Genomic DNA, 14650 nt, shown 5'->3' with positions numbered 1-14650 from the left:
TAAAAGAGTAAAATTATAATTGCAGCTGAGCTGAGTATTTTCTTCACAGGTAGCATTAGTTACACCCGGCACAGAGGGGGAGTGGGTTGCCGGCTGCCAATCTCTCAAATATTTCCAGTTACATTCTCATTTATCCTTGAGTATAAAACCTTATTTATAAATACAGGAATAAAATGTTCTCACATTACACTAAACTGACAGCTCCTATGAAAATATCGTTAAGATATGTTACAAATCCAATCCAACCTGATTTTCAACTTTCGCTCAACTGTGGCACATATCCAGTATACTTGTATGTTGAATGAAACGTTTTAAGAAATTTAAACGCAATTTTGGACAATCCCGTTTTATCCTTTTTTAAGAGAAAATTTGTTGGAATGCGGAGCCCTTCCTTTTACTAAAAAAAGAATTAAAAATATTTCTACAGTGGATACGAAACTAATGATTTAAATTTTTCATACAATTCGATAATTACATTAACAATATTGGAGAGGGCGCTGAATAAAACATTAGCATTTTAGCATTAGTAAAGGCATATGATGCAAGAAAGCAAGTTTTTGCAGCATCAGCCAAAAAAAAAAGAAAAAAACAAGCTCCCATTTCACCCTTTCGTTCGTTCCAAGTACATGTCCAGCTCAGCCTTAAATTTATTTAGGCTATCAACTTCCACAACAAGGGATGGAAGTCTGTTCCACCAACAACCACCCGCTGGCTAAAGGCAAATTTCCGCACATCTATCCTACATCTGTCTTTCCTCAATCTGAATTTATACCCTCTCAGGTGATTATTCTGAGCAAGAGGAAGAATCCCATCGGCATTGAGCATGCTCAAACCATTCAAGACGTTATACACCTCAATCAGATCACCTTGCAGATGTCTAGTCTCCAGACACTGTAATTTGCAAAATTTAAGCCTTTCTACATAAGAGCAACCCTTTGTTCCATTCACTAATCTTGTTGCCCTTCTCTGTACTCGTTCCAACAGCTCTACATCCTTCTTAAAATGGGGCCTCCAGACCTGTATGCAGTACTCAAGGTGTGGCCTGACCATTGCCTTATATAAGGGGATAATCTCCTCCTTATCCCTGCTAGAAAAATTCCTGTATAATATTGACAAGACACTATGAGCTACTCTTGCAGACCGTCTGCACTGCTCAGAAAACTTCATATCTGTCTGCACAACCACCCCCAGGTCCCTTTCATTCTCTACCACTGTCAGTGTAGTACCACAGAGTTGATACGTTGCTCTGGGGTTGCTGTTTCCCTTATGTAGTACTTTACATTTGTCAATGTTAAACTTCATTTGTCACCTCTCAGCCCATCTGCTCAACTTTTCTAGATCCTGTTGCAGCAGCGTACTGTGATTAGTGTCCTTAACAACCCTGCCAACCTTCGTATCGTCTGCAAACTTGGACATTAAGCTTGATATACCATCATCAATATCATTTATAAATACAGAAAACAACAATGGACCCAATACTGAACGCTGAGGGACTCCACTTATAACATTAGTCCACGATGAGAAGTGTCCATTGATTACCACTCTCTGACTTTTCCCACTCAACCATCCCTTTATCCATAGCAGCAATTTGCCTCCAATGCCACACTGCTCCAATTTGTGCAGCAGTCTTCCATGTGCAACAGTATCAAAAGCCTTTCTAAGATCCAAATATATAATATCAAAGTTATTCCCTGCATCCAGTTCCTTTGTGACTGCATCATAGTATCCAATCAAATTGGTCAGGCAAGACTTCCCCTTAACAAAACCATGCTGTGTCCTAGCTATAACTGAAGTCTTGTCTAGATGATCCTGCAGTGCTTCTTTAACTAGCGCCTCCATTAATTTTCCTGGAACAGAAGTTAAACTAACAGGTCTATAATTACTTGGGTTGCCCTTTGATCCTCCTTTGTGAATTTGGGTCACATTTGCCAATCTTCAGTCCATGGGTACCTCCCCTGAGTCCAAGGAAGTTCTCATAATTATGGCTAAGGGTTTGCCTCCTTTATATAACTGGATAGATCCCATCCACTCGGGTGCATTTTTTATGTTTATCTTCAACAATTTCTCCTCCACTTTCCTCACTGCCAGAGTTTAACTAACCTCTGGGATTTGTTGTTTGCAGAGACATCTGTCGTCCACTTGTATAAAAATTTAAATTCGAAAGTACAGACTGCTTAAAATATACATTACATATATTTTTAAAGAACATAACACAGATATTAAACACGATATAAACAACTTTTTATGTTGTTTATATCTTTGCACTTTGTACAGTGCACAGCGCCACCTATTTGTAAATTGTTTCCTGTACATCATTTTACTGGTTTATGTTACTCATTAATTGTAAGTAAATTATGTTTATAAACGGTTAGTTCCCTTTCATTTTCAGTCTTTAGAAATTTATTTACATACCTTCAGATAGCAAAATATTCAAATATTTCATTAAAAAAGTAATAAATTTCTGTATTGATACACATAAGTTTGAAAGAAGCGTGAACGTGTGGTCGTTAATAATGGAAATCATTTGTAAAGTTCTGCATGATTCATAAGTAAAGATTTCATACACAAAAGCTGGCATCACGAAGGATGAATGCCAGATCCAGACTAAGTTTTACAGCACTCAGCTTATCACAGCGTATTCACAAAACTATGAACAGTCTTCGGTGCAATCTGAAATAAAAATTTTTACAACCCACGTGTGCTTTCGCACGAACAAATAGTCCATCGCAATTAGTAGCATAACCAACTGTAATATTAAAATTGAAATACAAAATGGTAATATTTAACAGACAGCGCTGCCATATTTTGATGAAGTCTCTCTCATTATGGTATTACTCAGTAACGATGAAATTCTGTTTCTCTGCTTCTTGACCACGCTGTCACTGGAATATTATAAAAAAAGATTAACCGAACACCAGAGAACACTTGATGTGCTGTTGTGAAGTCTTGAAAACAACGGTGACTGAACAAGGCACGTAATAGTTTATATACTGTTGTTAGTGGCTTATCACCAGGTGGCAATAGCGTGCTCCCACCTCCTCCACGGATGTAGGATAATGTTTACATTGAGCTGACGATAACTGATCGAACCCGGACTAGCTATCATCATCGCATCCACAATTATTTCAAGGGAAGAGAAAACGTTAACGTGAAGTGAAAGATTATTGGACACAGCAGTTCTGTCCCTGATGCCAGCTACGTGGCCTGCTGTAATCACAAAATATAGAATTAAGCCTTCCACTGGATCCTTTCTCATTCCGAGGGGGACCAAAGTGTTCAGCCTTTTCTTCCATCTAAAAATCAGCTGAGAGTTCTCGAAAAATGCGGTGGTAACTGTAGGGGCTCTTCTACCTTAGTTGTAGGGAGGCTCCAGTTTTGGAGGGGGTGAACTAGACTCAGGACTGATGTGCATGGGACTTTCAGTCAGCGTATCAGACGTCGAAATAATTAAGGTTTTCGCATAGCCCCCTTCGGCTGTTTGAACTTTGAAGGTGGGCTGATCCATGCTCCTCCAAGATGAATCTTTACTTACTGAAGACAGATCCGAGATGTCGAGGGCCGTTTTGTAGTGACTGGGAGAAGATTCCCTGCCATTTCCATTCACAGTGTCAGAATATTGGGTTATTTCTTTGGGTGAGTCGTCTTGATAGTTCCACGTCCCAAATTCTCTATTTGGTGACACTCTGGGACTGGAATCTGCAATTGTGTTCATGTATATACCAGTCACACCTGCTTGCTTTAACAAAAATGGCTTGGGAGGAGGTTTTGCATCACTGGCTTCTGTCATCTCTTTAGGGGTAGTAGTCCATATGGAGGATGTTGCAGGGGTGGGAGAATGTGGGCTGTGCAGAGGTTTATCAAAGTGTCGGATGACTGGAGGAATTACAGGGATATCTATGGTGACCATCATCGGGGAATGCGGGTGAGCGACGCCAATTCTTGATGTTGCAGTTGGTGAATACCTCGTTTCCTGAAGTCCGCTATTCGTTGGATCCATTTTTTCATTCTCATTGATATCTGAAGTTGTTAAGCTATCCTTTAAGAAACTGTCTACTTCAATAACTTTTCTAGCTGGGGTTGATGTGACCACCTTGCAATCTTTATCATCGTCGGTGCTCGACATACTTGAAGTTGAAGGGGACTTGCAAGGAGAGGGCGCAGAAAGATCAGAACATGCATCAAGATTTAGATCGATGTCTGGCGTTAGCCTCAGCTTTTCTTTCCTTGTATTATCAGTTCCTTCTGTTCCAACAACTGTCTCTTCACTTTTTTCACTTTTGGCGGTATCTTTTATTAACCACTGATCGCGAGATTTGGAGAGGGGAATTTCTAAATCAGACGTTTCAGGGCTATCTGGAGGATCTCCCAATGGCTCCGAAATCGCCGAAGTACTGATCTTCTCCCAGCTACCATCCCACTTCTTGAGGCCAGTGTGAAGGGGCCGATCCGACCGCAAGAACTCCCCTCCCGTGTCGTCCGAATTCAGTGACGTTGGGTTCATGATGTTCTTTTGCTTTGATAAGGTGTCTCCCGGAACATCACTCTGCTGGTGAAAGTCCATTGAAACTGCCCGCTCTAGAAGTGTCGGTGATTTGTTGCTGTTCCCTTCATCTAGTTTGGTTAAGTCGCCCAGAGAGGAGGCTTTTCGCTTCGGGCATGATGACTCGTCGTCACTCATTCCGATTTTGCCAGGATCATCTGAAACATTCAACATTGTTCCTTCTGTAGCAGTATCATTCTTCTGTACCTCGGCAGTCAAGCAGTCAAAATCAGACTCTTTCTTTCTTTGTAGATTATTTGAAGGCTGTTTATTAAAGTCAAAGACGAAGGGATGCACATCGCTGCTGAAATTTTCCAGAACTCCACTCAAGACATTTTCACTAGCCTCTGTGAAATCGGGTCCTTCGTCTTCGGAATGATGAATTTGAGCAGTGGTTTCAAGTGACATTCCATGACGGGGTTTGGGAGGTGCAGGGGCTCTCCTCTTTCCTGGAATATTGCCCTTTCTAGGTGGGGCTGAGGGCTTCTCTTCCAACTGCTCGCTATTCGAACTGTCATTTTGCCTTCTGTCAACATCTTTTTCCTCACAACATGCATTCTCGAAGCAGTTTGTAGTTTTACCTGAGCATTTATTACTGTTTGTATGTAGGGACTCCTGCCCCTGTTGTACTATCAAAGAGGTATTGGCACTGCTCTCTGCCGATTCCGATTTTTGCAATTCTACTTCCATCACTGGCTGTGGATGATTAATATCTTTCAGCGCTTTCACTTCATCTTCATGAGTGACCAGACTGATTTCTGAAGGATCGGTTTTCACTTCGTTTACAGCTGCTGGAGGTAAAGTTTCATATTCTGGACCCTTTTGTTGCGGCTTTACCTTGGGAACATTGATTCCTATGCTTTGTGATCTTTTGGGAGCCAAGCTGTTGCAAGGAAAAATCTCCTTTCCGATCTGGGTGAGATCATCAATGGACTGGCTGCGGTAAAGAGGATGGAACAATCTCTGGCCTCCATTACGGAAGCTGGCCGAAGCTAAGCGTCTACCTGGCGATGCTGTAGGAAGACCAGGGGTATTCTCGGACGCCTTCTCAACTTCTAACTGGACATCATACGGTGACGCGTAGCTGAGAATTGTCAAGGCATCTTCGTATACCATGCTCGAAAAGGATACAGTCACACTGAGAATGCGATCACTGGAAGAATAAAGAAAAAACATTTAGAGAATATTCGATCCAGTGGAAAATTAATAAAATTGTATTTATTTCAAATGCGAAACAAATATGGCATTCTGAATTTGTAGATTTTCCTAAAATTATTGAGAGCAAATTGTTATCGCCACCTGCTTCTGAAAGAAAAATCTCTTAAACGAACATCCTTCTTCAGTTGGTGCTGTTATTTATAAAATACGCAAATCGACAATAAAATACAGGCAGTTTATTGACACAGTACGCTTTACTCTGCATAGCCTTAGTCGCCTTGGCGCAAAAACAAACAAAAACAGCAATAAATTATTCTGTGGGGGAGATATCAAACTTGACTCACAATAATTCGAGATATGACATGCAAGCTTTTAAAATATTTCATATTTTCTAAAGTAGACATTTAATTGTCGAGAATTAGAAATAATTTCAGCGTCAACCTTTCTCCCACAAAGATCTTGGAGTTCATTTTAAAATAAGGATAGGAACGGGGCTGGATGGAGGTGTGGTGATGAGATTGTGTAGGAAGGGAGAGACAAAAATGGTACTTCCCAACTTCCTTGAGGAGATACAACAAATGGAGTGGACTGGAGTTGGTGGAGGGATTTCGGAAATGAGGAAAAAACATTGAAGGGGCCAAATGATACAAGGAAGCGAACTTTTCTGCATCGGACATCAGACGATGGTCGGTAACCATTAGCAACGTTAATCCACAGTGAAAAAGCATGGGCAATCTTTTAAAATATTAACTTTAAATTTAAATTTAAAGAAAGGAGCCAAAATCGATTATCCGAACCGGTAAAATAGTTCGGATTATCAACGTCCCACAGATGCCACTTATAAGAGATCAATAATCTCAGGCTTACTAAGATTATTAGTCGCTTATTTGTTTCCTCTTCACTTAATCACATGACTTTTAGCTAATGCCTTTCCGGAACTCTTCACCTTGCCTCAGTGACCCCTGACACCAGCGTTTATTATATTCTTACCACTTATTTGCTTTGCACTTGTAGTTTTTTTAAATAGCTGTGGTTAAGTGAATTTAAGCCTGGAAATATTTGGGTTGGTAAAATGTACACTTCGGTCTAATGACCCTTTAGAAAATATCGTGCTGGTAGCTATGATACACTGAAAGAATTTGTGTCCTTAGCTAAGGATAACTCCTTTTTTTCTTTCGGCAACTTTGACATCCAACACAGAATTGCAACAACGCAATATACAGGTTTGGTAACGGAATGTCACGCACGCCTTAATTTTATGGATGGCCTATTTGTCACCTTCCCGCATCATTTGCAAAGAAAAGGATTAGGACTGTCCACGTATTAGTAATGACAGCTTAATGACACGCAAACACGCTAACTGTGAACACTCTGACCGCGACAATCTCTGCGCGTAAAATATATAGCTACGTATTAGATAAAGGACCACTCAAGAACTGAAAATATAATTCCCCAAACATAATAAAAGTGGAAAATATTTAATCAAGAATGTAAACTCAGCTGTTGAAAAGATCAAAAATGAATCACCGGTCAAACAGTTCGGATAATCGGTCAAAATTACCTAATCCCACGTCTGGAGAGCTTTTGGTTCAAATCCCTTCGAAGACCTCGTCAATCGAATTTAGAGGAGGCAGAGTAGCAATTTCTCCAGTGAGGTTTTTTCATCTTGCCTAATGTACAGATTAGTCCACATTTGTACAGATAAGATACATTTGCAGCACATTCTGAACTCTAACGCACTTCCCTCTCCACATGGTGAGAGAAATTCAAATTTCCAATTTCAGGACAGAAGAAACTTTTATGGACCTTTTCACATAGTGGCCCAGTTAAACGTTCTTGGGAGAGAATTTCGTGGATTTTTCTTCCAAGAATTTGGTTTCCAGCACTTCCAAGCCGATCAGAGAACCCATGTAGTTTATAAACACTATACACTAATGCCTAACTGCTTTAGTTGCCTTGGTACAATGTAAATCACCCACCCAACCCAAACTACAAAGCTGCGGGTGTTCACTTGTCCGAATGTTTATTGCGAGTAAAAAGTGCTGAAGTCATCGAAGTGGATTTTTCCGTTGCATAAGAAGGAGGTGTTAGGCAAGGTATTGGTAAAATGCCAGACGGGTCTACATGGAAAGCTGAATGCGGTACACCTGCGCAGTAGGAATAGTCAAGCCGTCTACTAGGTTACATAAACCAGTATCTCCTTGTTGAAAACGCCTTTCATGCATCGCGGACCGCATCACAACATCACCACCCAATGTAATGTCTACCAACGCCTTTTTCCGCTCTTTGATGCGTACAGCCTCTCAGGCGGTGGTAAGTTTAAGGGATTCCGAAGAGGTTAGGAGGTCTAACTGCTCGAGATAACGCCATGCGATGTGCATACCCCCCTCCCCATACTGGGAGTTTCCAACCAGACAGAATTTCCGAAGTTTCGTTCTCGGCACTTTCTTTGAGGGGCTTCCAAGAGAGAGGGGTGAGTGCACTTCGGATGCAAATATGCCGGAAGCGTTGGATCTTCAACTGGAACCAATCGGCTGACCTATTAAACGCGTAACTGACGGCGCATTCCGTTATGAAAATTTATTTGCTTTCTGCCAGTTCCATTGAAGCCATCCCAGGAAGAAAGAATTTCCTTATTAAAGAAGAATTTTTCCAGGATGCATTCCCAGAATCAGTATATGTCAGATGTAGAACAAACGAGCATTTGCTCGTTTGTTACAGAGTATTACAATGTGAACTCGTACATACCACTGGCAATAGTAAGCCAATAGGTAAGTAATAAAACTCAACAGAGCTGAGATAACAAACCCTAAAGAAATCACGTAAGACAAATTTCGCATTAACAGCCTTCATTAGGATCATTTATGCGTTTTATAAAATCTCTAAATGGCCCTGAGTTATTTCGTTTAATAGGGCAATAACAGAGCTCGGTCTAGCGTGGCCAGTGCGGTTCCTGATGCAGAAATCCTTATTAATCCGAGTATGTTCAACGAATACAAAAATCGAAACATGCGGAAGAAAGTTCAACTCAGCGAAAACCAATGAAAAATTTTATAACTTAATAATATATTTTAATGAGTAAGGGAAATAACATCCTAAAAAAGCAGACCGCTCCATCTAGATTCGATAACGTTATAGATTCCGGTTGAATTCGTTCAGTCTTGCAGCCTCGACAGCGAGACTGTGACCAGAAGAGGAACATCAAACATAATTGAAATGAGGTTGTTACCTCGTGCTAGAATACCTTGCAATTGTATTAAGATAATATTAGGAGGTCTAAGTCCCTCATAACCATAATCGATCCCTGCTACCATGGATCGGATGGCGGGAGAGAATCCAGAACAAACTTTATACATTCAGTCTACAAATGGCGTAATTTTTTTTCGGAAAGAACAGCTGAATTGTCTATTGATGGAGGAACAACGTCCCACAGAATAGTAGTGCATAAACGAGAGCAAATAGAGCTTTGGGGTGCATTAGTTTCAGTGAGTTCGCTGTTATTTATTGAGGCACAAGTATTGTATCTGTATGTGACTCGGAATGATGGACTTGTACTAATACATAACTTGCTAATAAGTGTTGTCCACTAGCAAAGAGGAGCTGGAAGAAGCCATAATCAGGAGCTACTTAGAAAATATCTCAAATCTTATCTAGTTCTCATACCCTCAGTATGCAGTCACGATCTAGTCCTCTGCCGACATTAAGATTTCCAGTACAGAATGCTGGATGATATCTCCTTACTATCTCAAAATCCTTATTCTCAGAATCTTTACGGTCTTGTAATCCATTCTTTCTCAAACTAGAATTGACACCTATGATCCAGCTACAATAGACAAGAACTTAACCACTTTCAGTTAGTCACAAAGCTGATATATGCAGCAAATTTTTGCCACGTGTGTTTTAAACCAAAGCTTTCTAGCAGAACTAACACTGACAGACGAACACCTTTCAGAAAAAATCTCAATAACAAGGATGGTGTAATGAGACTTTTCCCCAACCAACCAACCACCCAACCAGATATACAATGACTTGCATATCAATCCATACAATTTTTGTAAAGAAAAAGCTTATAGGCAGCAAAATACGCAAGAGACCATCCAGCATATTCAGTTTAGGGAAATAGCTCCCTAAGCAACGCATTACAGCTATTAGCTGTAATAACGATAAATGGCTGGAAGTCAAGAGAAGAATAAATTTTGGATGGATAGCATTCAGGAAATATAGTCACATACTGAAGAGCAATATCCCAGTTTGTCTGAAACGTAAAATAATGAACCAATGTATATTCCCCACCATGACTTATGGAAGTGAAACTTGAGCACTCATCAAAAGAATGGAAGAGAAGCCGAGAACTACACAGCGAAGAATGGAACAAATTATACTGGGAATCAGACTGTTAGATAAGAAGAGAAACACATGGATTAGGCAGCAGACTCAAGTAAAGGACATTCTTATCAAAACTAAAGAACTAAAATGACCTTGGACAGGACATGACCATAGCACATAGCTCGAAGACATGATGACAGATGGACTAAGAAAATAACAGAATGGTATCCAAGAGGAGCTAGAAGAAATAGATGAAATTCACGAGTTTATAGGTAGTAAATGGATGGCCATTGCACAAAACAGAAGGAACTGGAAAGTTGCTGGAGAGGCCTTCATCCTGTAGTGGATTGAAAATGGCTGATGATGATGATGATGAAGCAACGCAACCGATATTTCAAAGAGGAAATCTTGACTACCAGCAACAGAAATCTCAACCTCAATTTATGGTGAGTCTACAAGACGACATATAAACCACTGAGATTAGTATTAGTATTAGTATTAGTATTAGTAACGGCCGCATGGTGCAAGAAAGCCTATGGCTTATGCTGCACCAGCCAAAAAAAAAAAAAAAAAAAAATCCGAACAAAACAATGATAAAAACAAAAAAAATAATAATAATAATAATAAATAAATAACTAAATAATAATAATTAATAAATAAAAAAAATAAAATAAAAAGGAAATTAAACCTATCATCCTATGTGCTTCCCTTACCCGAAAGTACTATCCAGATGACCTTTGAATTTCCCCAAACTGTCGGCCTCTACCACCCATGAAGGCAACTGATTCCAGTAATTTATAACTCGCTGGCTAAAATAGAACTTCCTGCAATCCAATCTAAACATTTCCCCCCGTAACTTGAATTTATGTCCCCTAGTTCTAACATCATTTATAATCTTGAAAATTTTGTCCTCATTCATTTTACTGATGCCTCTCAGAGCCTTAAACACCTCAATCAAATCTCCTCTAAGGTGTCTAGTTTCCAAACTCTGCAACCCACATATTCGAAGTCTTTCTTCATAAGGACGCCCTTTTGCCGATCTCACCAGGCGAGTTACCCTTCTTTGCACCCTTTCAAGAAGCTCGATGTCTTTCTTCAGGTGCGGTCTCCATACTTGAACACAGTATTCCAAGTGTGGTCTAACATAAGCCTTATATAATGGGATTATCACGTCCCTATCTCTACTTGCAAAAGTTCGATAGATCATCGATAGGACACCATGGGCCTTCCTTGCAACCTGTTTACAATGCTCAGAGAATTTCATGTCTGACCGTATCGTAACACCCAAGTCCCTTTCCTCCAGTACTGGCTTTAGTTGAACTCCACCAAGTGAATAAGTTTTTTTGGGATTACTGTTTCCCAGGTGTAATACCTTACACTTTGTTGGATTAAAGCACAGCTGCCATTTTTCTGACCATTCCTGAAGTCTATCTAGGTCTCTCTGAAGAAGCTCAGCTTGACAGTGATCATTAACTACTCTCCCAATTTTAACATCATCTGCAAATTTAGACATCACGCCCTCTATCCCTTCATCAATGTCGTTTATGAAAATTAAAAACAACAGTGGTCCTAATACTGATCCTTGGGGAACCCCACTTCTTACATCAACCCAATCTGAGGAATAGCCATTTATCACAACCCTCTGCCTCCTGCCCTGAAGCCATCCTTCTATCCATCTAAGGATTTTCCCAGTGATTCCAACCTGTTCCAGCTTATAAAGCAACCGCTCATGTGGGACTGAGTCAAAAGCTTTGCTGAAATCTAAATAAACAATGTCGAAATTATTCCCTAAATCCAGCTCGTGAGTGACCCTTTCGAAATAGCGAACCAGATTTGTTAAACATGATTTTCCCTTTACGAAACCATGCTGAGTATCCTTGAGAATTTCAATTCGAACCAAATGATCCTGAATTCCACCCTTGATCATTGCCTCCATGATTTTCCCTACTACTGAAGTCAGACTGACAGGTCGATAATTTCCAACTTCACTTTTAGAGCCACCCTTATGTATGGGAGATACATTTGCACTTTTCCAATCCAAGGGAATCTCCCCAGAGTCTAATGATGCTCGCATAATTAGCCTCAATGGTTCAATGCACTCGCTTGCTGCCTCTCTTAAGATTATAGGGTATATTCCATCAAGATGATCGTTCGTAAACCAAGCGACCCTGATTTTGTCTTCCATGTTGAGACGTTCCTACTGCATTTCAAGGACCTCGCGAAAAACCAAAACAAAGGAAGAACCGTTGGCAAATCAGCACGAACGACAATCTTCCTGATCTCAGAGAGGGAGAGAGATTTCACTTGATGCTGAGTTAAATCCTAATCTGACATTTACAGCTGTAATTGGCCTACTTGTAATTTGTTTTCTATTTTATTTATTTCTCACTGCATATCCTATTTATGTTTATCCTGCGTATATGCATACCATTTATGTCATCATCTTATACACTGAATGATCATGAATTATGACCACCCCCTATGAAAATTGAATGCGACCCATTGACCACGTGAGGAGTACGAGAGTGCAGAGTTAGTCGACCTACGTAGCATAGATAAGGTGTCAGTGGTTTGAATGCTCTTTGCACTCGCCTAGTGCAAAGAGCATTCAGTAGGTAGTAAAATTCAGAGCGTGATGGGCAAAAGGAAGGATTTATCGGATATTGATAAAGGGCAATCTGTGGGTGCTCGATGAGCTGGTGTCTCGATTTTCCAAGCGGCTGAACTGGTGGGGTGTTTGAAAGCCGCCGAAGTTAAAATGGTCAAACAAACAAACAAACAACGACCCGACGGCAAAACTGCAAAGGTCAGCGAAAGGTTGATGTTAGAGGTGAGCGCCGTGTCCGACGACTCGTATAGGTGAACAGGCGCAGCACTGTTGAAGAGCTGACAACCCAATACAACATGGGCCAACCCGGAACAATATCTGGCATGACCATGAGTCGCACGCTCGCACGTATGGGCTATACCAGCAGACGACTCCTACAGCATCCTCTCCTAACCAAGGTTCATCGGCGTAAAAGACTCGCCTAGTGCAAAGAGCATGCAAGTTGGACGTTAGAAGACTGGAAGAAGGTGTGCTGGGCGGATGAGTCACGTGACGTAGCCCAGTGGTCAGGAGCGAGAGTGTATAGCACGCGTTCCTTGAGTGGACCGGGGTTCAAGCCCGTGACTACTAAATACGATAAATATTTGTATTTACGATTTATTGTAAACTCTACTGACTTGGTTGTCGTGCCGGAGTATAAACAGAAAAAAAAAAAAAATGTATTTATTATTCACTCCACACCGTGGATGGTCGTGTACAGATTTGATACCATCATGCATGGTTTCAAAAGTACAGGCCGGTGGAGGCGGTTGTATGGTGTGCGGCATGTTTCATTGGCAGGAACTTGGACCCCTGGTGCATGTGAAACAACGCATCAGTGGCCTCCACTAGTAAGTGTAAGTGTAAGTGTTTTTAGGGTCAAGCGACACCAGGGGTTCCCCCCATCTCCGCGTAGTTTATGTTGTGGTGTATTACAGTACACTGTAAATGCCAGAGATTTAAAAGTGTATGGATCTTGGATCGTGTAATGTTGTGTACCGTTGTTCTTCTGGCCATTTAGCCGCTGGACCCCTGTTGGGATCCAACGTTGCCCCACTTACGCCCCGTGGAGGCAGGCCAGGAACTCTGCAGACTTAGTTTACTCTGGCAGGTCCTGCCGCTTAGTTTCCTGAGATTTCGGCGGCTAGGACCAAAAAAAAAAAAAAAAACTTTGGGTGGCATATTCTTCCAATGGTCATCAAGAAAATAAAATAAAGTGTTTTTTGTTATTTGCGTTGACGTGGGGATATTATCGCTTTAATTTCCTAGACCGAATGCTGGGCGTATGGCAGTTTTGATGTATTAATTTTGATGTGTGGGACTTCGCTAGCGTGAAGATAGAGGGGAGGGAGACAGAAGACTGGGGGGAAAAGGCAGAAGTATGGAGCCAATAGAGAAGGCGGCCCCAGTTTCAGTGGGGCATGCCCATGCCCCACCAGAGAGGAAACAAGGGATGGCGAGACGGGGGGACCGTGTGGCCGTCCCCTCCACCCGGGGAGTTAGGAAGTGGCCTCCACTATCTTCAACTGCTTGCTGACTGTGTACACCCCGCTATGTTACACTTTTTCCCGAATGCCGATGGTGTTTTCCAAAATGACAATGCGCCGAGCCATCGGGCACTTGTTGTGCAGGAATGGTTTGAGGAACACAGTTCTGACTTCCAGCATATCGAGCGGCCTCCGAACTCCGCCAATATCAATCCCATAGAGCACTTGTGGGACACTATAGAAAGGCATATCAGGCGTCTGGATACACCAATCACTTCCATACCAGCACTGCTGGCCGCATTTGCATTTGCAACACACAGCTTGGTTGGCCGTATCTCCCGAACGCTTCTTACATCTTGTTGAATCAATGCCACGTCGGATGGCTGCTGTACTGAGGGAAAAAGGAGGACCTACGAAGTATTAGGTAGGTGGTCATAATTCAGTGATCACTTAGTGAATATACAGTATATAGACAAATGTATTTTTTCAGTGTACTGTGTGGGGGTCAAGGGCTGACCTGTCAAGTGTAATTACAATGGAAAAAATTGAGAA

The 14650-nt window shown here is 41.3% G+C and overlaps 1 protein-coding gene across 1 annotated transcript in view; it reads right to left on the bottom strand.

Moving 5' to 3' along the window:
* Positions 1 to 2507: 2507 nt before the first annotated feature.
* The window catches only part of LOC150085105 (uncharacterized), a 121252-nt gene continuing 109109 nt past the window's right edge, over positions 2508 to 14650 (bottom strand). The window contains exon 6 of the mRNA XM_090376788.1: positions 2508 to 5693. Within this exon, the coding sequence (XP_090232914.1) occupies positions 3353 to 5693 (2341 nt within the window). The 3' untranslated portion in view covers positions 2508 to 3352. The remainder of the gene's footprint in view (positions 5694 to 14650) is intronic.

Source organism: Mastigoproctus giganteus, chromosome 6, assembly GCF_048544385.1.
Source record: "Mastigoproctus giganteus isolate SK-2022 chromosome 6, ASM4854438v1, whole genome shotgun sequence".
NCBI lineage: Eukaryota > Metazoa > Arthropoda > Arachnida > Uropygi > Thelyphonidae > Mastigoproctus > Mastigoproctus giganteus.
The sequence above is the reverse complement of the archived record's forward strand: the minus strand, read 5'-3'. Positions and strand labels throughout refer to the sequence as shown.